The sequence below is a fragment of the Caretta caretta genome, chromosome 1 (genome assembly GCF_965140235.1).
Source record: "Caretta caretta isolate rCarCar2 chromosome 1, rCarCar1.hap1, whole genome shotgun sequence".
NCBI classification, from domain to species: Eukaryota; Metazoa; Chordata; order Testudines; family Cheloniidae; genus Caretta; species Caretta caretta.
Genome location: NC_134206.1, coordinates 269,767,309 through 269,793,143, shown reverse-complemented (window position 1 = coordinate 269,793,143; position 25,835 = coordinate 269,767,309). Strand labels below are relative to the sequence as shown.

The window sequence follows — 25,835 nt, the reverse complement described above, 5'->3', positions numbered from 1 at the left end:
GTCACTTATTGTCAAATTTTAGGCACAGCCTAAAGGCCATTTTACACATACAGCTCTGAATTGTAGGCATGTTCTGATCAAGTGTTCTGATGGGCATGTCATATTACAAAGACTCATTATTTGGTACAGAGAAGCCAGCTCTCTCCTTGGCTAGCTGTAATTTTTACAGTTTCAGCCTTTTTTCCCCTTTTACCTTGTCAGACAAAGTTAGTGCATATTGAGAGCGGAGAGAAACGGGGAGCCTCTGGAACATATTGCAACAGCCTAAAGCACTTAGCAACAGAGAGAGTGTGGGATGCTGTGACAGCAGCATGTGTGCGGAATCTAGTGATCTCAAGAAGGCAATTAGGGAAAGAAGAGCTTTTACTTTGTTTCTATTTTTTGTAAATTGTGAAGAGGTTTTGCAGTGTAAGGTCACTAAGGACTGAAATTACCATCTCTGTGAAAACCGTATTCTTGATGTGACTGTGCCTCAACCTCATGTGGTAACAGTTACTCAAGGGTATTGAATTTATTCTGAAATTTTCTTCCATACTTCTTGTTTTTCTGAAACCCTTTTGTTGTATGGGATGTAAGGTTAAGTTTCTTTTTTTTTTCTATGTCTTATAGCACAAACTAACAGGATAGTTTTTTTTAATAAAGAGATGCAATTTACACAGTATTAAGATATGCAACTAACATTATTCTCTTTCTGAATACAGGGAAATCACATGTACACATAAGGGTGTTTTACCAAAGATTCCTACCACTGCTACCACAGCTTCAGATGCATAGGTGGAAATCTTTGTGTAGGGGTCTGGTATTTTATCACCACATCAATTAAATGTGAGTATGAGCACTGGTGGGATTTGCCCAAGTATATATATATAAAATGCCCAAGTATAGCCAAGGCTATAGTCTGACCTTTCAAGTATGACATTTTGGGGGACAAGAGAGAATAATTCTATTTAGGTCATCTCTTGAACATGAAATATGTAAAAAGCAGCCTTACACTATGGTGACAAGTACTTCAAAAATTCATGTAATTTATCATCAGTAGTGTTTTATAAAATGGCATTATAAAATCAGAGTTTGAAGAGTGGATGGGATTCTTTCTGTAGGTCTTCACTGGGAGACAACTGCATTGGTTGAGACCCTCTTTAGGCAACGGAAGGCCCCAAGTCCATTAGAAAATCGATATAGTGAAGAGAGTTGTCCACTTAACAGTTGAAGGATAAAAACTGTGATCAGAATTTATTAGCTCATTATACAAAAATGTGAAGAGCCATTTTACAATAGCAATAACAGACTTCATACAGTACAATTTTATGTATACTCATACTAATCCGCTGATTGAAGATACTTGAGTCTTTGGACTCTTGTTTCACAACAAACCTAAATCATGCAACTTTTCAGAATCACTAACTTTTTTTTTTTTTGCTATACTTACTTCTATACTGTGTATTCATGTATTGATTATATGCTCAAGCTGTATCTTACTCATTTTACTAAGATGCACATATGTATGTTTATACACACACACTTGTTCCACTAAATGCAAAATGAGTGAGAATTTAATCCCCATTCTGCTCTCCGTATCCCTCTCTCTCTGAGTCAGGATCCAGATTCAGCCCTTTTTTGGAGTTTGTTTTTAATATTCACTTACCAACAAAACAGAATTCTCAGCCTAAACTTTCACCTCCATTTGGCTTGTTCCTAGGGTATTCCTCTTCATAATAACTCTGCCTCAATAAGATGCTTAAATCCTTTTTTACTCATGAGGTGGAGTTAATAGACTCACCTAGTTTGGTGAGTCAGGAGAAATAAATCTACATTTCTGTACAGGGTCCTAGTGCCTGACAATCTTTCACAACAATAAAATGGCATCAGTGGCAGTTCATAACAGGTGAGGCACAAACCTCAAAATAGTTATTTCCATTCATGCCAAATGTATAATTTAAAAACGATTAAAAGTTTGCCTTTATAGTTTATTTATACTGAAGAAGCAGCCAGTACATGGGGGAGCTGGTGCCACCCCTGCTGCTGCTACCTAGACCGGCACAGGGGTGTAGCATGAGGCAGGCCCAGCGTTTGGCAGTGGTTTCTTATACACACGCATGGGGCATGGCCTCTGGGTGAGGGGACCAATGAGGTGCAGCCCCCATTCCTGCCCCCTGCAGCCTGGGCTTAACTGCTACACTCCTGCTGTGGCCTCACTAAACAGTGGTTACCTTGTGACGGGTTCGGTCACAGAAACCCCCTTGGGACTGTCACCTGATGTGCTGGAATTCCCTCTGAGCCCATGTTCCCCGCCAGCTCGGGACTCCAGAACCCTGCCTTGTTGAGCCAGACACACTAGCCTGCTGCAACACAGACCCAGGTCTGGTCCACACCCGCAAAGCTGCAAACTTTAACCAAAAACTGCTCAGCAGGTCACCTATCTCCAGCACCCAGACACCCAGTTCCCAATGGGATCCAAACCCCAAATAAATCAATTTTACTCTGTATAAAGCGTATACAGGGTAAACTCAAGAACTGTCTGCCCTCTATATCACTGATAGATAGATGCACAGCTGTTTGCTCCCCCAAGTATTAATCACTTACTCTGGGTTTACTAATAAACAAAAGTGATTTTATTAAGTATAAAAAGTAAGATTTAAGTGGTTTCAAGGAATAACAGACAGAACAAAGTAAGTCACCAAGCAAAATAAAGCTAAAACACGCAAGTCTAAGCCTAATACGTTAAGAAACTAATTACAGGTAATATCTCACTCTCGGAGATATTCCAATATGCTTCTTTCACAGAGTAGACTCCTTCCCAGTCTGGGCACAATCCTTTCCCCTGGTACAGTCCTTGTTAGTTCCAGCAAACATCTTAGGTGGAAACTAGGGCTTTTCTCATGACTGGCAGCCCCCTTTGTTCTTTTCCACCCCCTTTTATAGGTTTGGCACAAGGCAGGAATCTTTTGTCTCTCTGGAACCCTACCCCTCTTTCTAAATGGAAAAGCACCAGGTTAAGATGGATTCCAGTTCAGATGACATGAATACGTCACTGTAAGTCCTCCTTCTTCATTAGCTAGGACAGTCGTCTCCAAAGTGGGGTGCGCGATTTTTTGCTTCCCCAGAGCTGGCCCTGGGGGTGCGCGATTCAAAAAGTTTGGAGACCCCTGACCTAGGAGCTGGCCGACAAGTACACAGAAAGACTTGCAGGTAAACAAGCCCATTCACAGTTCATTCATTCTGAAGCACCCTTAATGGTTTCCACTTAATATGTCTACATCAGAAATACAAGTTTATATCTTATTCTCCTAACTCCAGAAATTGAAATAATACATGCAAACAAACAGGATGAACACACTCAGTAGATCATAAGCTTTGTAATGATACCTTACAAGAGACCTTTTGCATGAAGCATATTCCAGTTACATCATATTTACACTCATAAGCATATTTCCATAAAACATTATGGAGTGCAACGTCACAGCCCTTATAAACTGACTCCTGGGCATGGTAAATTGCCATGGTAACAAGGCAGCATCTTGAGGCACTATTTGTCATACCAAGATTTGAGCCTCCCGCAGTGCTACATTCTTCAAACTTTTTGGTGTTTCATTTTGCTACTGGAGAGAGTGAGGTGTAACATTTAAATCAAATCACAGTTAGTCCTTACATTTGTATATATTTATCAACTAAATCAAGAATATTCAAAATGTATTTTGTAGCTTTTTGGAATTTATGGTGAGGCTGTGCTTCCCTTGCTTAGGCTGATGAGCTGCCCCTGGATTGCATTCTTTCCTACTCATCTCAAGGGTAGTATCTCTAAGATAGTTAACCTATGATATTTTACAATTTATTATGATATTAAGAGTAGAACAAAGGTTTTGAAACTGTGGGGTGTGCCCCCCCCAGAAGGCGCAGACGAATGTTCAGAAGGGCGAGTGATGATAGCAAGTGGCTCGGGCCAGTCTCCCCACCATGGTGTTAGGGAGGGAGCACCACCTCTTTTTTTTGTCTCAGTTGCGGGGGAGACACACTCAAAAATTATAACTCAAAGCAGGGGCTCAGCTCAAAAAGTCTGAATACCGCTGGAGTAGAAGAACGGGCATTAGAAGCACTCACTACCTCCCACACATCCCCCAGGAAAGAAAGTGTGATTCATCCCTGATCCTTAGTGTTCTGAGCCTGATGACTCACACAAGCTAATTACCTGCTAGTCCTAAGTATCCAACCAATCCACAAGCAAGGGTCTAAGCAGGAGATCCCAAGGCAGGTATATAGACTCCTAATTAAAGCAGCTACTCCAGTCTGGTCAACATTATTAGCTTGTTAGGGATACTCCGAGGTACCTGGTAGTCCTGACAGACTGCTCCAGCTGCAGCCTGCGCCTGCCACGGCTGCTCACCTAGCTGTCCTGAAAGCTAGAATGAGAAAACCAATAAAAAATATACCCTTCTGGTGCAATAAAACTACATGAAAAAAGAACTGTAGCAAAGGGAACTAGCAAAGGAACGGAAAAGGATATGTCAGCCTTTTGAAATGCATTGTATCAAGCAATGGAAACACACTGTCATTTACTGCATTAGTTTTGCACAGAGTATCAGACACTAAGAATGTTAAGAAATGGGCTCAGCACACACTGCAGGAAGCATCTGCATGGTGGTGTTTTTCTTCAAAAACAGAAGTGGAAAACATGTTCTGCCACTTTCAGGACAAAGCATAAAGAAAGGCTTGCTTCAACTATAGCTCTCCGATAACACTAGGGTGTAGAAAAAACTTGCCTCCACTATCTTACTGGCCAACCAGGTAACAAGGCTACAAAAAATCTCCCTCACAAGCTCAGTTTCTGGAGGCAGCAAGCTCATATATCAAGCTCCTCAAGCAATCATCAGCTTGTTACCAAAAAGGGCTGTCACCATTCCTGTGGGGAACACCTGCACATCCGCCCATCCTTATTAACAGTTGGCAGTTGAGCAGGGGTTTTAATCTCCTTCATGCTAGAAACTACCTTTCCTTCCTTCACGCCATTGCACTGCTTTATAATGGTCTCTTATTATGTATGTGCATTATATATGTAACAAAATAGACCATAATATATAAAAATAATATACATACACATAGAGAAAAGACTGTCCATAAATAGTGTAAGAGTGTGTGTGTGTGTGTGTGTGTATACATATATTAGGGCTATCAAGCAATTAAAAATTGTGATTAATTGAACAATTAAAAAATTAATGGTGATTAATTGTGCAATTAATCGTGCTATTAAACAAAAATAGAATACCATTTGTTTAAATATTTTTGGATGTTTTCTACATTTTCAAATATATTGATTTCAATTACAACACACTATACCAAGTGTACAGTGCTCACTTTATATTTATTTTTTATTACAAATATTTGCACTGTAAAAAACAAAAGAAATAGTTATTTTTCAATTCACCTAATACAAGTACTGTAGTGCAATATCTTTATCATGAAAGTTGAACTTACAAATGTAGAATTATGTACAAAAAATAACTGCATACAAAAACAAAACAATGTAAAACTTTAGAGCCTACAAGTCCACTCAGTCCTACTTCTTGTTCAACCAATTGGTAAGACAAACAAGTTTGATTACATTTATGGGCGATAACGCTGCCTGTTTCTTATTTACAATGTCACCTGAAAGTGAGAATAGGCATTCGTATGGCACTTTTGTGTTGGCATTGCAAGGTATTTACGTGCCAGATATGCTAAACATTCATATGGCCTTTCATGCTTCAGCCACCATTCCAGAGGACATGCTTCCATGCTGATGATGCTTGTTAAAAAAATAATGCATTAGTTAAATTTGTGACTCAATTCTCTGGGGGAGAACTGTATGTCTCCTGCCCTGTTGTAGCCCCATTCTGCATATATTTCATGTTATAGCAGTCTCAGATGATGACCCAGAACATGTTGTTCATTTAAAGAACACTTTCACTGCAGATCTGACAAAACACAAAGAAGGTACCAATGTGAGATTTCTAAAGATAGCTACAGCACTCAACCCAAGGTTTCCAAAATCTGAGAGGGATGAGGTGTGGAGCATGTTTTCAGAAGTTTTAAAAGAGCAATACTCCGATGTGGAAACTACAGAACCTGAACTACCAAAAAAAGAAAATCAGCCTTTTGTTGGTGGCATCTGACTCAGATGATGAAAATGAACATGAGTCCGTCCGCACAGCTTTGGACTGTTATTGAGCAGAACCCATCATCAGCATAGAGTCATAGAATCATAGAATATCATGGTTGGAAGGGACCTCAGGAGGTCATCTAGTCCAACCCCCTGCTCAAAGCAGGACCAATCCCCAATTAAATCATCCCAGCCAGGGCTTTGTCAAGCCTGACCTTAAAAACTTCTAAGGAGATTCTACCACCTCCCTAGGTAACCCATTCCAGTATTTCACCACCCTCCTAGTGAAAAAGTTTTTCCTAATATCCAACCTAAACCTCCCCCACTGCAACTTGAGACCATTACTCCTTGTTCTGTCATCAGCTACCACTGAGAACAGTCTAGATCCATCCTCTTTGGAACCGCCTTTCAGGTAGTTGAAAGCAGCTATCATATCCCCCTTCATTCTTCTCTTCTGCAGACTAAACAATCCCAGTTCCCTCAGCCTCTCCTCATAAGTCATGTGTTCCAGACCCCTAATCATTTTTGTTGCCCTTCGCTGGACTCTCTCCAATTTTTCCACATCCTTCTTGTAGTGTGGGGCCCAAAACTGGACACAGTACTCTAGATGAGGCCTCACCAATGTCGAATAGAGGGGAACGATCACGTCCCTCGATCTGTTGGCTATGCCCCTACTTATACATCCCAAAATGCCATTGGCCTTCTTGGCAACAAGGGCACACTGTTGACTCATATCCAGCTTCTCGTCCACTGTCACCCCTAGGTCCTTTTCCACAGAACTGCTGCCTAGCCATTCGGTCCCTAGTCTGTAGCTGTGCATTGGATTCTTCCGTCCTAAGTGCAGGACCCTGCACTTATCCTTGTTGAACCTCATCAGATTTCTTTTGGCCCAATCCTCCAATTTGTCTAGGACCCTCTGTATCCTATCCCTACCTGCCACCGTATCTCCCACTCCTCCTAGTTTAGTATCATCCGCAAATTTGCTGAGAATGCAATCCACACCATCCTCCAGATCATTTATGAAGATATTGAACAAAACCGGCCCCAGGACCGACCCTTGGGGCACTCCACTTGATACCGGCTGCCATCTAGACATGGAGCCATTGATCACTACCCATTGAGCCCGACAATCTAGCCAACTTTCTACCCACCTTATAGTGCATTCATCCAGCCCATACTTCTTTAACTTGCTGACAAGAATACTGTGGGAGACCGTGTCAAAAGCTTTGCTAAAGTCAAGAAACAATACATCCACTGCTTTCCCTTCATCCACAGAACCAGTAATCTCATCATAGAAGGCGATTAGATTAGTCAGGCATGACCTTCCTTTGGTGAATCCATGCTGACTGTTCCTGATCACTTTCCTCTCGTGTAAGTGCTTCAGGATTGATTCCTTGAGGACCTGCTCCATGATTTTTCCGGGGACTGAGGTGAGGCTGACTGGCCTGTAGTTCATAGGATCCTCCTTCTTCCCTTTTTTAAAGATGGGCACTACATTAGCCTTTTTCCAGTCGTCTGGGACTTCCCCCGATCGCCATGAGTTTTCAAAGATAATGGCTAATGGCTCTGCAATCACAGCCGCCAACTCCTTCAGCGCATCCGGCCCCATGGACTTGTGCACGTCCAGCTTTTCTAAATAGTCCCTAACCACTTCTTTCTCCACAGAGGGCTGGCCACCTACTCCCCATGCTGTGTTGCCCAGCACAGCAGTCTGGGAGCTGACCTTGTTCGTGAAGACAGAGGCAAAAAAAGCATTGAGTACATTAGCTTTTTCCACATCCTCTGTCACTAGGTTGCCCCCCTCATTCAGTAAGGGGCCACACTTTCCTTGGCTTTCTTCTTGTTGCCAACATACCTGAAGAAACCCTTCTTGTTACTCTTAACATCTCTTGCTAGCTGCAGCTCCAGGTGCAATTTGGCCCTCCTGATTTCATTCCTACATGCCCGAGCAACATTTTTATACTCTTCCCTGGTCATTTGTCCAATCTTCCACTTCTTTTTTATGTTTAAGATCCGCAAGGATTTCATTGTTAGGCCAAGCTGGTCGCCTGCCATATTTACTATTCTTTCGACACATCAGGATGGTTTGTCCCTGTAACCTCAATAGGGATTCTTTGAAATACAGCCAGCTCTCCTGGACTCATGTTATTCCCCCAGGGGATCCTACCCACCAGTTCCCTGAGGGAGTCGAAGTCTGCCTTCCTGAAGTCCAGGGTCCGTATTCTGCTGCTTACCTTTCTTCCCTGTGTCAGGATCCTGAACTCGACAAACTCATGGTCACTGCCTCCCAGATTCCCATCCACTTTTGCTTCCCCTACTAATTCTTCCCGGTTTGTGAGCAGCAGGTCAAGAAAAGCTCTCCCCCTAGTTGGCTCCTTCAGCACTTGCACCAGGAAATTGTCCCCTACATTTTCCAAAAACTTCATCAATCCATGTCTTCTGGAATTGTGGTTAAAGCACGAAGGGACAGATTAATCTTTAACTTATTGGGCACGTAACTATCTTGCTACACCAGCTATAACAGTGCCATGCGAACACCTGTTCTCACTTTCAGGTGACACTTTAAACAAGTTTGTCTGAGCGATTGGCTGAACAAGAAGTAGGATTGCGTGGACTTATAGGCTTTAAAGTTTTACAATGTTTTGTTTTTGAGTGAAGATATGTAACAAAAAACCCTACATTTGTAAGTTGCAGTTCCATGATAAAGAGATTGCACTACAGTACTTGTATGAGGTGAATTGAAAAATAATTTTTAAAATCATTTTACAGTGGAAATATTTGTAATAAAATAATATAAAGTGAGCACTGTACACTTTGATTCTGTGTTGTAATTGAAATCAATATATTTGAAAATGTAGAAAAACATAAAAAAATATTTAATAAATTTCCATTGGTATTCTATTGTTTAACAGTTCGATTAAAACTGAGGTTAATCGTGATTAATTTTTTTAGTTATGATTAATTTTTTGTTAATTGCGTGAGTTAACTGCAATTAATGGACAGCCTTCTTTATACACACATAGAGAAAATGCTGTCCATAAATAAAAAATGTTATCCTTCAACATCAAATGGTACGAAAAGATACAGAATTTATTATTTTTATTTGCACTGTGATCATGCCTACATGCCCCAGCTCCATTGTGCTAGGCACCACACACACACACAAACAGAATGTTAATTTACCGTTATAAAAATATTATAAAAAAGGGCAGATAAAGCTCATACTGCTACAGATACAAACGATCGGAAAGAATGGTCCTGAAAATATAGTTAATCATACTGAGAAATCTATTATTAAAAATTATGAACTCACAAAATAAATGCTTGCAGATAAGGATGCTTAAACTTCTGTGCATGAAAAAGGCTCATTAAAGCTACAAATATCGATGGGTCCCTAGAGCAGCTTCTATGCCTGCAGTATAAAATGATGCAAGGATTTCTAGTCCAACGTCCGGCTATTGCCCAAAACTATTTCCATCAGCTGCCGGAACAAACTTCCAATCTACAGATACCTTGACCTTGAAGTGAAGCATTCTGGCAAATGGGTGATAGAGTAATATTAATGAAAAATAAAAGATGTTGCCATTTTTTTCAAAATTCATAGTGTGAAACAATCAAAAATAGTCTGCACTAAATTCATGAAACTAAAAATATTCCAGGTCATGGGCAATTTATTTTAGTTTTTTCTTTCCCTGTGGCCAATGATTAACTCATGGAGTCTATTTTGACTCTGTCATTGTCCCAAACCAAATGCATAATAGAGGAAGTGTTATGATGAACATGCATTTGGATATGCAAAAGCTTTTTGTACAAACATACTGATGGTTCATGCAAAAAATTTCAAGAAGGACTACCTAGATTAAAAATATGATAGTTAATTATCTGAAACATTTGGAATCTACAGTAATGTGTAAGTAGATGAATAGAATTATTTTATAGTAACAAAATTGCACTGCCATTTTTGGTAGCTGAGAGAAGATTTTAAGAAAGGCTCCAGGACTAACTTATTTAGAGAAATATGCTATGTTTTCCTGGGCTGAAAGTTTCTCTTTGAGTTCTTCATCAAATGAGGAAATTGCATGAATCCAACATTCATCATAACATTTTTCTGGTTGAGCAAAATATTTTGATCTAAACACTTATTCTGGGTTTGACTTTTTTATTTTATATAGTATTATAATAAAATGAAAAATTAAAAAAGTTTAGAAACTAAGTAATTTCAAAATGGAAACACTAACCTTTTTATTCCAAAAGTGTCAAAACAGGCCACTTTAATGTTATTGGAGCTTTTTTCGTGGTTCTCTTCCACAATGAAATTTTGGCAAAATTGATCTGATTTTGTTATGTGTTTAGATTTTTGACAGAATATGGTTCCCTCACAGTTTCTCTGACCAGCTCTGTGTATAAAGTGCCTTCACAGGGAGAAAATGCAGTGTACTGAAGACTTTAGTCTAAAGTAGCCTTTAATTTAATGGAGAAAGGCATAACCAGAACCAAGGGCTGGGAGTTAAAGCCTGGCAAATGCAAATTAGAAACTTGGCACAATAATCCTTGTGGAACAAACCACCAAGGGCAGTGATGGATTTGCCACCTCCAACTGTCTTCAGCTCCATGCTGGCAGCCTTGTAGAGGACCTGATGAACCAACCCCAGATGGCTAAGCTCAATGCAGGGCCGGCCATTGGCAGGGGTGCTGGAACAATTTGTACAAATACTGACAGTGGGGGTGCTAAGAGCCACTGAATCAAACTATAAACCAGGGGTTCTCAAACTGGGGGTCGGGACCCCTCAGGGGGTTGTGAGGTTATTACATGGAGGATCCTGAGCTGTCAGCCTCCACCCCAAGCCCCGCTTTTATAATGGTGTTAAATATACAAAAAACCTGTTTTTTAATGGGGGGGGGGGCGGGTTGCACGCAGAGGCTTGCTATGTGGAAGAGGTCACCAGTACATAAGTGTGAGAACCACTTCTCTACACCCTGTCGATAGTGGGAACCAGTTCAAGCCAGAGCGGGCTGCCGCAGCCCCAGCCCCTGTGGCCATTGGCCTAGCTCACACCGGCCGGTCTAGCATCCCGCCTGGCCTTATACTCTCCCCGCCGGCCAGTGCCGGGTCTGTTCAAAGCCCGAGACGGAGCCAGGACGCGGGGCGCAAACACCAGCCAGGCCAGGAGCCTTCACACGCCGCCTCCGCCCGTTGCCACGCAACCGCCCGTGTATACAGGGCAGGCAGCGGGATGATGGCGGAGGCCGGGTCCCCCCCGCCGCCGCCGCCTCCCTGCCACGGGATGCAGCCCCCGCCGGCTACTTTCTTCGGGGCGCTGGAGCCGGGGAACCCGGTGATCGACAGCTTCGAGTCCGAGCTGCGGGACTTCCTGGGCTTCATGCGCCGGCTGTGCAGCGCGGAGGCGGCCGAGCCGCGGAGGCAGGAGCTGCACAGACGCGGGTACAGGCAGAGCGCGGGCGGGGAGCGGGTCCGTAACGTGCTCCCGGGGGGCGCCGCCTGCTGCCAGGGTGCCAGGCCCGGCCACTGGCGGCACTGCCCGCGACACACCGCCCGGGACCCTGCACCCCCCTCAACCCTCACTCAACCCTACTCCCCCGCCCCGAGACCCTGCACCCCCCTCAACCCTCACTCAACCCTACTCCCCCGCCCCGAGACCCTGCACCCCCCTCAACCCTACTCCCACGCCCCGAGACCCTGCACCCCCCTCAACCCTCACTCAACCCTACTCCCCCGCCCCGGGACCCTGCACCCCCCTCAACCCTCACTCAACCCTACTCCCCCGCCCCGGGACCCTGCACCCCCCTCAACCCTCACTCAACCCTACTCCCCCGCCCCGAGACCCTGCACCCCCCTCAACCCTACTCCCCCGCCCCGAGACCCTGCACCCCCCTCAACCCTCACTCAACCCTACTCCCCCGCCCCGAGACCCTGCACCCCCCTCAACCCTACTCCCCCGCCCCGAGACCCTGCACCCCCCTCAACCTCACTCAACCCTACTCCCCCGCCCCGAGACCCTGCACCCCCCTCAACCCTACTCCCCCGCCCCGAGACCCTGCACCCCCCTCAACCCTCACTCAACCCTACTCCCCCGCCCCGAGACCCTGCACCCCCCTCAACCCTACTCCCCCGCCCCGAGACCCTGCACCCCCCTCAACCCTCACTCAACCCTACTCCCCCGCCCCGAGACCCTGCACCCCCCTCAACCCTCACTCAACCCTACTCCCCCGCCCCGAGACCCTGCACCCCCCTCAACCCTACTCCCCCGCCCCGAGACCCTGCACCCCCCTCAACCCTACTCCCCCGCCCCGAGACCCTGCACCCCCCTCAACCCTCACTCAACCCTACTCCCCCGCCCCGAGACCCTGCACCCCCTCAACCCTACTCCCCCGCCCCGAGACCCTGCACCCCCCTCAACCCTCACTCAACCCTACTCCCCCGCCCCGAGACCCTGCACCCCCCTCAACCCTACTCCCCCGCCCCGAGACCCTGCACCCCCCTCAACCCTCACTCAACCCTACTCCCCCGCCCCGAGACCCTGCACCCCCCTCAACCCTACTCCCCCGCCCCGAGACCCTGCACCCCCCTCAACCCTCACTCAACCCTACTCCCCCGCCCCGAGACCCTGCACCCCCCTCAACCCTCACTCAACCCTACTCCCCCGCCCCAAGACCCTGCACCCCCCTCAACCCTCACTCAACCCTACTCCCCCGCCCCGAGACCCTGCACCCCCCTCAACCCTACTCCCCCGCCCCGAGACCCTGCACCCCCCTCAACCTCACTCAACCCTACTCCCCCGCCCCAAGACCCTGCACCCCCCTCAACCCTCACTCAACCCTACTCCCCCGCCCCGAGACCCTGCACCCCCCTCAACCCTACTCCCCCGCCCCGAGACCCTGCACCCCCCTCAACCCTCACTCAACCCTACTCCCCCGCCCCGAGACCCTGCACCCCCCTCAACCCTACTCCCCCGCCCCGAGACCCTGCACCCCCCTCAACCCTACTCCCCCGCCCCGAGACCCTGCACCCCCCTCAACCCTCACTCAACCCTACTCCCCCGCCCCAAGACCCTGCACCCCCCTCAACCCTCACTCAACCCTACTCCCCCGCCCCGAGACCCTGCACCCCCCTCAACCCTACTCCCCCGCCCCGAGACCCTGCACCCCCCTCAACCTCACTCAACCCTACTCCCCCGCCCCGAGACCCTGCACCCCCCTCAACCCTCACTCAACCCTACTCCCCCGCCCCGAGACCCTGCACCCTCCTCAACCCTACTCCCCCGCCCCGAGACCCTGCACCCCCCTCAACCCTCACTCAACCCTACTGCCCCGCCCCGAGACCCTGCACCCCCCTCAACCCTCACTCAACCCTACTCCCCCGCCCCGAGACCCTGCACCCCCCTCAACCCTCACTCAACCCTACTCCCCCGCCCCGAGACCCTGCACCCCCCTCAACCCTCACTCAACCTTACCCCCCATCCCATGCCGGGACCCTGCCCCCCCACCCCTCACCCGGACCCTACCCCCTTTGCCCCGCAACAGGACCCTGCACCCCCCCCACCCGTCATCGGAACCCTATTCCCCCTGCAATGGGACCCTGCAGCCCCCACACCTCTCATCTGGACCCTATCCCCTTTGCTCTGGGACTCTGCACCCCCCCCCCAACCGTCATCCAGACACTACACCCACCGCACTCCTGAACCCTACAGCACCCTCCCCAACCCTCATGCGGAGCCTACCTACCCCGCACTGGGACCCTGCAGTACCGCCCCCCGCCCCGCAACCCTCATGCGGATGCTACCTCCCCCCACACTGGGACCCTGTACCCCTCCAACCCTCATCCGGACCCTACCCCCCCTGCACTGGGACCCTGCAGCACCCACCCCTAACCCTCATCTGGACCCTACCCACCCCGCACTGGTACCCTACAGCCCCCCTGCACCGTAACCCTCATCTGAACCCTGCCTCCTTGCACCGTAACCCTTTGTCATCTGGACCCTGCCCCCCTGCACCTGGAATCTGCACCCCCTCATAATCCTCATCCAAACCCTCCCCCCCCGCCACTGGGGACCCTGCAACTCCCTGCCCCGTAACCCTCATCCAGACCCTGCTGCCCCCAGCACTGTAGCCCTCATCCAGACCCTGCCCATCCACATCGAGACCCTGCAGACACCCCGCACCATAACCCTCATCCAGACCCTGCCCCCCATACCGGGACCCTGCAGCCCCTTCCCTTCCCCCCCCCCCGTACCATAACTCATCTGGACCCAGGCCCCCATCCCACCCTGGGGACCATGCAGCCATCTCCCCCTGGTTACTCTCATCCAGACCCTGCCCACCTTTTCCCGCTCCTGGGACCTGCAGCTTCTTGGGGACTCTGCAGCTTCCCCACTGTAACCTCCATTTGGACCCTGCTCTGGGGACTTTTTAGCTCCGCTTCTCCCGGAGACTCTGCAGCTTCCACTGCTCCAGTAACACCTAGGCTATCTGGACTCTGCCCCCCTACCCTGGGCACTCTGCAGCTCTCCCTCTGTAACCTCCATCCGGATCCTGCGCCCCCTGGGACCCTGCAGCTCCCCCATAGCCACCAGCTGGACCCTGCCCCCCACCCTGGGGACTTTGCAGCCCCCATCCCATAACTCCCATACAGACCCTGCCCATCCTGTCTTGCCCCAGGGACCCCGCAGGCCCTCTGTAACCCCCATCAGGTCCCTGTTGTCTCTACCCCGTCCAGCCCCGGGGCCCCTGTAGCTCCCCCCAACAAGCCTCATCTGAACCCTGCTCCCCACTACTTCCCACAGCCCCATATCCTTACCTTGTGCCCCCCAACAGCCATCCAGCCCTTGCTCCCTCAACCTCCCCTGCAGATCCCTGCCTGGACCCTGCGCCCCCACTGCTACCTGAAGACCCCCATCCAGATGCTGGCACCTCTCCCTGCAGCCCCCATCCGGATCCTGCCGCCTCCCTGTGTAACCCCCATCTGGACTCTGTCCCCACCTCCCTCCACAACAGCTATCTGGACCCTGACCCCCTGCAATCTCTGTCTGGCTCCTGATCCCCCACATCTTTCTCCCCAAAAGTCCTCTTCCAACCACTGCTCCCCATCTCTCCCACTGCAATTCTCCACCAGCCCCTTGCCTCTCTCCTGCAATCCCCTTGAATCTACTGTCCCTTCCTGCTGCCCCCTTCCCTGGCAGTCTCCTCCAGCCACTGCCTCTTTCGGCTGGGTCCTCCTCTTTACCCTGTCAATTCCCATCTAGTTACTGTCAGCCCCTGCAGGCTTTCTTATCTGCTCTTTGTAGCTCTCATCCATCATGCCCCTCACCGTCTAGTCTTCCTGTCCCCCAACCATTTGCTCAAATTTTCTCCTCACCTCCAACTTGACACCCTCCCTGCCACTGTGCTGGATTCCCACCTAGTGTCACATGCATTTTACAGTGTTCCAAACCCCAGGTGTTTAAAAACAAAAAATGAAATTTGCTTAAAAATTGAGATTAAAAAAAAATCTTACATGTTGGGCTCTTATTTGCCGTCTGTTTTTTTAGCTGTTAGGGTTTATGTTTTTCAGCTTTTCTTGCACAATCATGAAGTCTAGAAACTTTTATGTTGAGTCTCATGTAGTCTTATGACTTCAGATGACTGGGGAGGGGGTTAAGAAAAACACTAGATATATATCATATAGCTATGCATATGTTCATATGTACTTGTGCACCTTTATATGTGTATGCATGTGTGGGTACACATAAGTGTATGGATGCACACTCTAAATTTTTATAATTTAATATAAAATAATATATTATAATAATATAAATAATAATATAATGCACTATGTATGCAGCAGCCAGGAAAATATCCAATTCATACAGTGTGCGTTTGTGGATGTCTGTCTCTTTATAAGTGCTTATAATATATATTTGCATGGTGACCATCACTATAATATCTAGGCTCTATGATATACACTTACTTTTTCCTTCAAGGGAAACAGCTGGTTCTGAAAAATACCGCCTGAGCAGAGTTCTTACTTCTAATTCTCAGCACCCTAGTATGGGGCAGGTAGAACTTCCCAAGCTGTCATATGTATTTTTCATCCCTCTGAACAGTGATGGGGGGTGGTTGTGTCATGAACCAACTTCCTATCACCCAACTCTAACTCTTGGAACTTTTCAGTTAACTGAAGCAACGATGCTCCCCAGAGCAGCTGAACCTTTCCATCTGGCACTCTGACTTTGCAACCCAGCAGTGATCATCTCTGGGTGTCCTTTTCTGCTGTAAAAAGAAAAGGAGTACTTGTGGCACCTTAGAGACTAACCAATATATTTGAGCATAAGCTTTCGTGAGCTACAGCTCACTTCATCAGATGCATTCAGTGGAAAATACCATGAAGTGATCTGTAGCTCACGAAAGCCCATGCTCAGACAAACTGGCTAGTCTCCAAGGTGCCAAGAAGGGGAGTGCTTGTGGCACCTTGGAGACTAGCCAGTTTGTCTGAGCATGGGCTTTCGTGAACTACAGATCACTTCATGGTATTTTCCACTGAATGCATCTGATGAAGTGAGCTGTAGCTCACGAAAGCTTATGCTCAAATAAATTGGTTAGTCTCTAAGGTGCCACAAGTACTCCTTTTCTTTTTGCGAATACAGACTAACACGGCTGTTACTCTGAAACTTTTCTGCTGTAGACCTTCCCAATTTCTAATCAGCTAAGGTTCTTTTGTTTTGTTTTGTTTTTAATTGATACATTTGTTTTTCCATAATTCTTTCATTCAGGATGACGGTTAGGCCCAGGCGTACCATCAGGGTGCACCAGTTTCCAGGGAGTTGGGGATGTTCAAGTATATGACCAAGCTTTTATTTCGGCTTCTAGGTGCTTTGCCACCTTCACTTGGTGTTTCAGACTTTTTCCCTTGCGGATTTAATAGATTCCAAGAGCAGAAGGGACTATTGTAATCATCTAGTCTGACCTCCTGTAGCAGGCCCTAGAACTGCCCCAAAATAATTCCTAGAGTGTATCTTTTAGAAATACATCCGATCTTGATTTCAGAATTCTTGGTGCTGAATCCACCATGACCCTTAGGAAATTGTTCTAATGGTGAATTACTCTCACAGTTAAAATATTGCACCTTATTTCTAGTCTGACTTTGTTCAGCTTCGATTTCCAGCCATTGAATCATGTTATACCTTTGGTGTCTCTGTTTGTAGAGCTTCATCATCTTTCACTTTGGTACTTTTGTAAGCCTTCATTTGTTGCCTCAGAGATTCATTCTTTCGTTCCTTTGGCTGTTCTTTATTCTTTTTTAAAATGTCAGTCTCCACCTAGACTCCTCAGAGGAAGGAAGACCACTCAGCAACTTCAAACATTGTGCCGTAGAAAAATGTGTGTAATAATGAACATTTATTATATCCTTTGATTGGGAGTTGGGTGTACTGAATCTGATCTGTCTGCAAATGTGATCCCAAGTGCTCAGTGATGTGGGGAATGCATCAAAGGCATTCTTGAGGCACCCTCCTGCAAAACCAGGAAGCCCAGCACTTTAGAATCCTTTAAAGGAGAAATCCTTGAAGTGAAAACCTAAATCAGCTCTATTTGCTAAGAACTGGGATTCTGCAGGTGCTGCCTATATCAGCACAGACTCAGCTCACTTCAAGGCCCAGCAGGGCAGTTTCACATCCCAATTATTCTGCACTGTCCGCCTTGAAGCTAGGAACTGATGCCCTCTTAGTCTTTATCCTTGAAGTAAGTAGTACCGAGCAGTTCATCTGACATTTATCATCTCCAAGTAAGAAATGTCAGCAAAAAATGTAGGGAGAGAGAGCTCTCACTTCCAAAACTCCAGCATCCTAATGCCACGGCAAACCTCCTGCTCCAGGCAGCATTGCATGAAAACTTTCAGCATCCTCCCTTCAAATTCAGTATAGGGAGATGGAGGTAGGAATTCTGAGTGGCAATGTGTATTCAGGTACCTCTCCAGATCACAGATATTCATCTCTGAGGTTGCTTAGAAAGCTGCTGTATTGCTTCCCTCTTGCCTTGCTCGTATCAGGCGTTGTTGGAACTCTCGACACAGTTGGACCATTTTTTGTGTTTGAAACACCAGCCCTGGCGAAGGTACTCCTGGTTTCTCTTGTAGTGAGGATCTCAAAATGGCCAGCGTCAATGCCTTCTAAGGCATTTGTATATACTCGAGAATCCATTATCATTTTGTCAGACCAGCTACTTGTGAGGGTGTAGATTATGTTCAGAGTGACAGGAAAATACAGTGGGGAGATTTATATACACAGAGAACATGAAACAATGGGTGTTACCATACACACTGTAATGAGAGTGATCAGGTAAGGTGATGTCTGTCTGCATCTGTACGAGTTTTTTCATTAAGTTGATAGATTTCCACTCCATATGGCTAAATTCAGTGCCTTGCATAATGACAGGTTTCAGAGTAGCAGCCATGTTAGTCTGTATTCGCAAAAAGAAAAGGAGGACTTGTGGCACATTAGAGACTAACAAATTTATTTACAGCTCACTTCATTGGATGCATTCAGTGGAAAATACAGTGGGGAGATTTATATACAGAGAACATGAAACAGTGGGTGTTACCATACACGAATGCATCTGATGAAGTGAGCTGTAGCTCACAAAAGCTTATGCTCAAATAAATTTGTTAGTCTCTAAGGTGCCACAAGTCCTCCTTTTCTTTTTGCGGGTACAGACTAATACGGCTGCTACTCTGAAAAGAGTGACAATAGTTACTATTTGAATTTAGAGGGACATGAATACTCTTCTAATACCAAATATATTTACACGCAGAATAGAAGTAAACTTCTCCATTACAAGTGCCAGGAAGTTTGAAAACTAGTGTATAAAGTTGTGGACTTGGTTTTGCATTAGTGCAGGAAGCCTTTGCATCTAACAGTTAAGTACTGAAACCTTAGAACTATTATATTACAAACTTCTGAGCTCTAATGTGGGGTCCAATAGAAGGCTGAGGACCTACATTACACCAAGGTCACCCTTTTCCCCTTGGAATTTGAAGGTGATTTATACCTTTCTTCTTTGACATTTGTATTTTTGTATCTGAACAAACTATTTATTTTTCATGTGATTGGCCAATTTCTGTTTTGAGGAGCATTAATTTCCTGCTAAAATCAGGGACTGACTGGAAAGTTACAAAAAGGTGGCTTTATGGGTCCCGATGTCATTTGACCAATAGAGGAGGTGGCTTGAACTGCAACCCACTCCTGCGGCCCTTGTAAGGTCCTTGGAGCTTGGAGACTTCCATTTGTCTCATATTAGAGAGCACAAGACCCAGGAGTAAGAATCCTGTGAAAAGGATGTCTTCAAATTTTAGCTCCTCTGTCTCCTCTCTTCTTCCTTATTTATAAGTTGTTACTTATGAGTATCTCTGTTATGATTGTTGAGACTGCTCTGCAGGTGATTTGTTAGGGGATTACCTGCAAAAACAGATGTTTGGCATTGTGAAGATTCGTAATTTAATTCTTTAATGGAGTGCTCCTCTGAAAACCCCTGTCCTTCTTACTATGAACCTGGTTTCCAACCAGCTATCATGTCCCCTTTTGAATGTGGCTTTCTCAATTAAGTACAAAGAGAATGTTGTTTCAGACCACCTGTCATATCCATTTAGAGTTTTAAAGACAAGGACCCCATTATTCAAATTACAGCTAGTATAGGAGTCAGAGTGGTGGCACAACGTAGCCGGTGCACTCTACTTAGCAGGCAGGCTGCCCTTGAGGATCAATTACAGTTTACTGGAGACCTGTTGGATTAATCAGAGATGGAGTTTGTTACACTAAATCATCCTTGGTGATAGCACTATAGATAATTGTGGTCTGGTCTGTGATTGAAACATAAGAGAGTAATAACCTGGCCCAGCAGAAGGTGACATTTTTGGCCACTGATGATATCTGATATTGCCTGAGGTATGTCTACACAGCAATTAAACACCTGCGGCTGGCCCATGTCAGCTGACTCGGGCTCGTGGGACTCAGGCTATGGGGCTGTTTAACTGCAGTGTAAATATTCAGGCTCGGGCTCCTGAATGTCTGCACCACAGTTAAACAGCCTGCAGCCTGAGTTCCACAAGCCCGAATCAGCTGACATGGGCCAGCTGTGGGTCTTTAACTGCAGTGTAGACATACCCTTAGAATACTTTTTTAGTTAGTTTTTCATTTGCTTTTTCTCTTCCACCCCCAGCACATATGTCCTTATCTATTCCAACTATTGTAATTTTCTTGTACATTTCATGCTAGATCAATCTCATACCAGAGACTGTCTAGTTAGTTCTCTTCTTATTCCTGTGATACATGCCATAGTATGAAAAATATCGGTTTTTATTTCAGGATCCACTAATTACTTAGTTTGTGGCTGCCTGACATGCTTTATTACTTTTGACATTTTTCTTTTCTGTCCTTTTCATTCATTTGTTCTAATCTAATGATTTTTCCACATTGTAATCCATTGAGTTTATTTAAAATACCAAATAGTTTTTTAAGACTGAACATCTCTAAACATACAGTGATTTTCAACATTTTTCATACTAGCTGGGAAAGTGGGACACATTATTCACCTCTTATGACCCTGTTGGAATACTTCAAAGGATTCATATGTTAGAACATTTCGATAAGTACTTCTATAGGAGGTAATTCATCCTAAAGTAAATCCATTGTGATAAAAGCGTGAAACTTGATGGTTGACTTGTTTGCTCAAATCAATGTTAATAATCACTTGGTTTTTAAATTCATAGTGTTCATATTGTTTCAGGTGCATTTGGAAGAAAGAGCTCTTTAATGGATAACATAACTGGAGGTTTTATTATTCATTTACTTGATGTAGCAGGTCTGTTGCCAGCTTTTAATGTGTAACTTTTGTCTCCTGCTGTTTGTTTAGAGCAAACACTTTGTTTAATATTTGGATCAAGTATAAGCCTCGACTGCCAGATTGGTATTACAATGAAAAACTTCTGAAAGTTGGTGACCTCCTTATTCAGATCAAAGTAAGTCATATTAAATAGAAAAGATTCTACTCCCAAGTCTTTTTGTGATTCATTGTGTGTTTCTATGTTGGGGTATCGTTTAATTATACTTTACTGGAAGCTGTTTTGAATGTGAGATAAATTAATAAAAATAACTCTAATTGCAGTTGGTGTATTGTGGCCATAGCTTATTACATTGAGCATAATTGTTTCAATGTTGCATTTTGCTCCCCCATCTGTTTCTTGTGTCCACCTGTTGTCTGTCGTCTTATGTTTAAGACTAAAAACTCTTTGAGGCAGGGCCCATCTTTTCATTATGTGTGTATAATGCTAGCACGGTGGGGCTGCAGTCTCTGATTGGGGCCTCTAGGCACTCTTGCAATAAAATACAAAATATTTAATAATAGTAAAAAGAATGGACCTGTGTTGGTGAGTACATGTCTTTTGTTGCCTGCTGAATGGGACCTCAAACCTTATCACATGAATGTCCTTAAGAGGAGGCCCTGCCAACCCGGTTTATTGCCTGGGATTTTGAGGGTTTATTCCCAGCCAATATTCAGAGACAGTTCAAGAATGTACTACTTATTCCTGGGGGAATTCTGCACCACTGCTTGCATGCATAATTAATGTGCGACGCATAATCTTTTTCCACAGAAAATAACTTCTACCAGAAAGTTGCTGCAATTCCACCTTTTGCCCGCCAGGGGCCACTGTGGCACTAAAACAGAGCAGCTGCTCCCGGGTGGGTAGTAGGCCCAGTTGCCAATAGGGAAGGGAAGAGATTGCCAGTCTGGCAGTGCTGTGCCTGTGGGGCCAAGTCAGTAAACAGGGGATATGGGGGGGACAGACAGCGTGGGGCTGGGGAGGTGTCAGATACTGGGGTTCCTAAGGGCTATTGGGGAAGGACAGACTGGGACAAGGGCTGAATGGGAGTGGAGGTGCTGGGCCAAATGGGGACAGAGGGAGGGGGTGTAGGGTCATATAGGGGAAGGGGGTGGCCGAGTGGGGGCATAGAAACACATGGGCATAAGTGCAGGGCCAGCTCTAGGTTTTTTGCCACCCCAAGCAAAAAATTTGCTGGTGCCTAGAGCTGGTCCTGCACAAGCAGGAGGGATGCAGGGACACATGGGGATGGGGATAGGGGATTGGCAGAGGGGTATAGGGACATCCAGGGACAGGGAGGGGATGCAGAGACACATGGAGGGTGGCTGTGGGGTGGAGGAACACATGGGGATGGAGGAGCAGGTGCAAGGACACATGGAGTGACAGGGACACATGGAGTCAGGGGCAGATGTGCCTGACTGAATGGGAGAGGCTAGGGATCAGCCAGGGTCTGCATAGGGGAGGCTCCCTAACCCCCCCCCCCCAAAAAAATCTGTTCCATATTTCTTCCACCCACACCTAACAACCCCCCAGGTTCACTCCCAGGCTCCTTTCCTCTCCCTCATCTCTTCCATTACCCCAGACTCCCCCAAGCTTTTGCACTGCTTCTGATGGGGGCGGGAAATATGGTTCTGTATTATAGTTTAAATGAATTACTCAAAGTTCTGTATTTATATGCCTAGTAAGGAATCTATTTGACAAAAAACATTTCCTGAATCTTTTTCATTATCTGTATTGTTACAGACATACTTGCTGACAGGTATTTTAAAATAGATTTCCAAAATAATTGATACCAGTATGATTATATTGTGTTATTTTGAGAAATGATATATGCAGAATTTTAAAATATTGTGTGTAGAATTTTTAATTTTTTGATGCAGAATTCCCCCAGGAGTAAGGCTGGAAGGTAATTAATTGCAACTGAACTTATTTAGGACTAGAGGGTTTCACACTTCCTAGGCCGAGCTTCTTGCACATACCTGGTCTCGTTGCATCCCTCCAGTACCTTCCACAAGCTCCCTGCATGCCATCCCCTCTATTTCAGGGACTCCTTGCAACTTTCCCGATCTCCCCCTGACAGAGGTTATGTGTATTCCCTATTCCTCACTCCTCCCATACCGGGGTCCCCCATTCCAGCAGCTCTGTGTGTACCCGTCTTTTCACATCCTCCACATGCCTTCCATTATTCTCTTATTCCCATGGAAAGGGCTCAGTGTGTCCCCCATTCTGCCCTTCTTCCCATGGCAGGGGCTATGTGTGCCTCATGCGAGATTCCCCCAGTGTCTCCTGGGCAGTGGGGCTCAGACGTTGGCTCCAGGTCCTAGCAAGTCTAAGCCAGCCCTGTCGACGCAGTTAAAACAGGGTCCCAACCCACTGTTTGAGAACCTCTGCAATAGGTGGCAGTTCAACCTCTGAGTCAGTATGGAACCACTGTCCCAGCATAGTCTTAGAAGGGATCTTTGTACTACCGAAGGGCTGTCTTATGGATGAGACATAAAGCCTGAGTTCCTGCCTGCTTGTAGTTATTAAAGATCCCATGGCATTTTTCACAAGAGTAGGATTATGAAATGAGGTGTATTGGACAGTTAAGGTATCTAAATTCCTTCTGCAGTTTCAATGGAATCAATTAGTTTTCATCACTTCTTGTTCTACAGCAGTGTGTGGGTTTGGTGTGAACTCTGAAACGGTTTGCTCTTTTTGCTCAAGATGTGGGCACTGCAGTGGGGGATGAAATAACAATCCTTGTGTATAGTTTATAAAGCTTTTTGTTCTGAAGTGCTTTTCTCAGTAATAGCATTATGATTACCCCTCTCAAGCTGTAGGACATTCAGCCCATGACTTTGTTGTGTTGTCGTGAGAACATAATATTTTAAATCCACTGTCAGGTATTTGTCATGTTTCTGAATAAAAAAACCTCCTGACTCATCTTTGATTACTCCAAAGATTCTAATGCTTTCAGTGGGTGACTTTATCATTATAAACTACATTACAAAATGTTTTCCTGACTTCTCAGCATAGTCCTGGATGAGTCTACTTCACCTCCAGTTATTGTTCTACATTGCCATTTGTTAAACGAGTGTAAAAAAGTATAATACACATTTTATAATTGCATAGAAAAATAAAATGCAAAATCTATGAATAACATATTCTTCACATTCCAGGAATATAAGATGGCACTTTTACAGTGCTATGGACGGTATCTTCAGCAGTTCAGTTCTATAAACCTTGATGAGGTAATAGCAGACGTGAATCAGTTTAAGTCCATGTTTTTTCCAAATGGCTTTGGTGATAAAAGTGCTGCACTTACGGTAGGTATAAACAAGAAAGAGTTTTAACAAAAATGTTAATGTTTTCAAAATAAGAGGCCATTATTAAGCTTCAATAAATGTATATCAGACTGTTGCACTAATGAGAGGTAGATTTACTACCTGGAGCTCTTTAATTGTTCACATATCCAGAATAGGAAATGACACACATGCCTACAGAGCTCCTTGCCACAAGATGTCTTTGAGGTTAAAAAAGGATTAACAATTATCTGAATGCTGAGAATATCCAGGGTTATAAAATTAATGATTTAAAAAAAGTTTTGGAAGGGATATAACCCCTCACGTTTCAAGGCATAATCCAACCTCTAACTAATTGGGGGTAGGTAGACAATTTTCCTGTGGGCAGGTTATTCCATGACCAGGGTTTCTCCTCCAAAACAGCTGATATAAACTACTGTCAAAGACAGGATATGGACCAAAGTTGATGACTGGTCACTGATTGAATGTGGCAATTTTTGTGTTCCTTCATGATATGAAAACAAGGCAGTCAACACAATTAGAACTTTGTATTGTAATTTGTGCAGGATTCCTGTGTAAAAATACTATACATAAACTGCTTGATGACAAAGCAGCATCACACTACTATCAATATATTCTTTTCCAGGAATTAAATGAAATAGACTGATAAATAGATATATATGGTCATTTGTTTCATCTGTAAATGATGAAAATTTGTAGGAAAGCCAAATGACCTCAGGGAGGATGTAAACATCCCTTTGTGTTATCGCTACAAGAGACCAAGGGTTTGTGATAGGTCCTTTGGTATGAGAAAGGCAGGGCAAGGTGAGAGGGAGGCATCACAAAAATAATGCATTCTGTCCCAGCAGTGCTCTGTTGAATCTCTGCTGCACCAGACACTGATGTGGGTATTTGGATTTCTCCCTGAGCTAGGATAAGCCGTGAGTTTTTTGCCTGCACTTGTGATGACCAGGAACAGCTGACCTTAGTTAGGAGTAGAGCCTTAAAAGGGCCTTAGATTTTTTTTTCTGGGAAGAAACGGAATGAGGTGACTTGCTTAGAATCCAGGACAAGGTGCTCTGGAAATATGAGAGCTATTGTTTGTTTTGGTATTTAAAAACTGTTCAGCCTCAAGAAGGGAATGTGGTCAGAGATTTCATTAGTCTGTTTTATTTTGCTTTTACAAGATAATTTTTAAAATAAATCTAAAGTTCCAGAAATGGTTTCCTTTAGTTAACTTGCGACATATGTTAAGTTTCTGTCCATCTTCATGGACCTTGGAAATGCCACGGGACCTAATTTCAAAATGGAAGGTGCATAAATTAGAAAGCTTAGTCCATATAATATTGATATATACAGAGTTAGACCTTAGGCACTGATCTACTTTTGTCCTGAGTCCCAGTCCAGTGCCTTATTTATCCTTCCTTCCTACCACTCTGTCATGCAGGAGACTAGTGCATTAAACTTATTCTCTGCATGTGGATCTAATGGAAGCACAGCTTAATAACACCTTCTCTGTTCTCTAATTCACTATGCCTGTAACTGTCATGGT

The 25,835-nt window shown here is 45.3% G+C and overlaps 1 protein-coding gene across 8 annotated transcripts in view; it reads left to right on the top strand.

Moving 5' to 3' along the window:
• Positions 1–11,230: 11,230 nt before the first annotated feature.
• CFAP54 (cilia and flagella associated protein 54) overlaps positions 11,231–25,835 on the top strand; it is a 208,028-nt gene continuing 193,423 nt past the window's right edge. For all 8 annotated transcript variants that reach the window (XM_048835513.2, XM_048835512.2, XM_048835511.2 and 5 more), the window contains exons 1-3: positions 11,231–11,576; positions 21,032–21,137; positions 24,161–24,307. In XM_048835513.2, the coding sequence (XP_048691470.2) occupies positions 11,368–11,576; positions 21,032–21,137; positions 24,161–24,307 (462 nt within the window). In that variant the 5' untranslated portion in view covers positions 11,231–11,367. The remainder of the gene's footprint in view (positions 11,577–21,031; positions 21,138–24,160; positions 24,308–25,835) is intronic.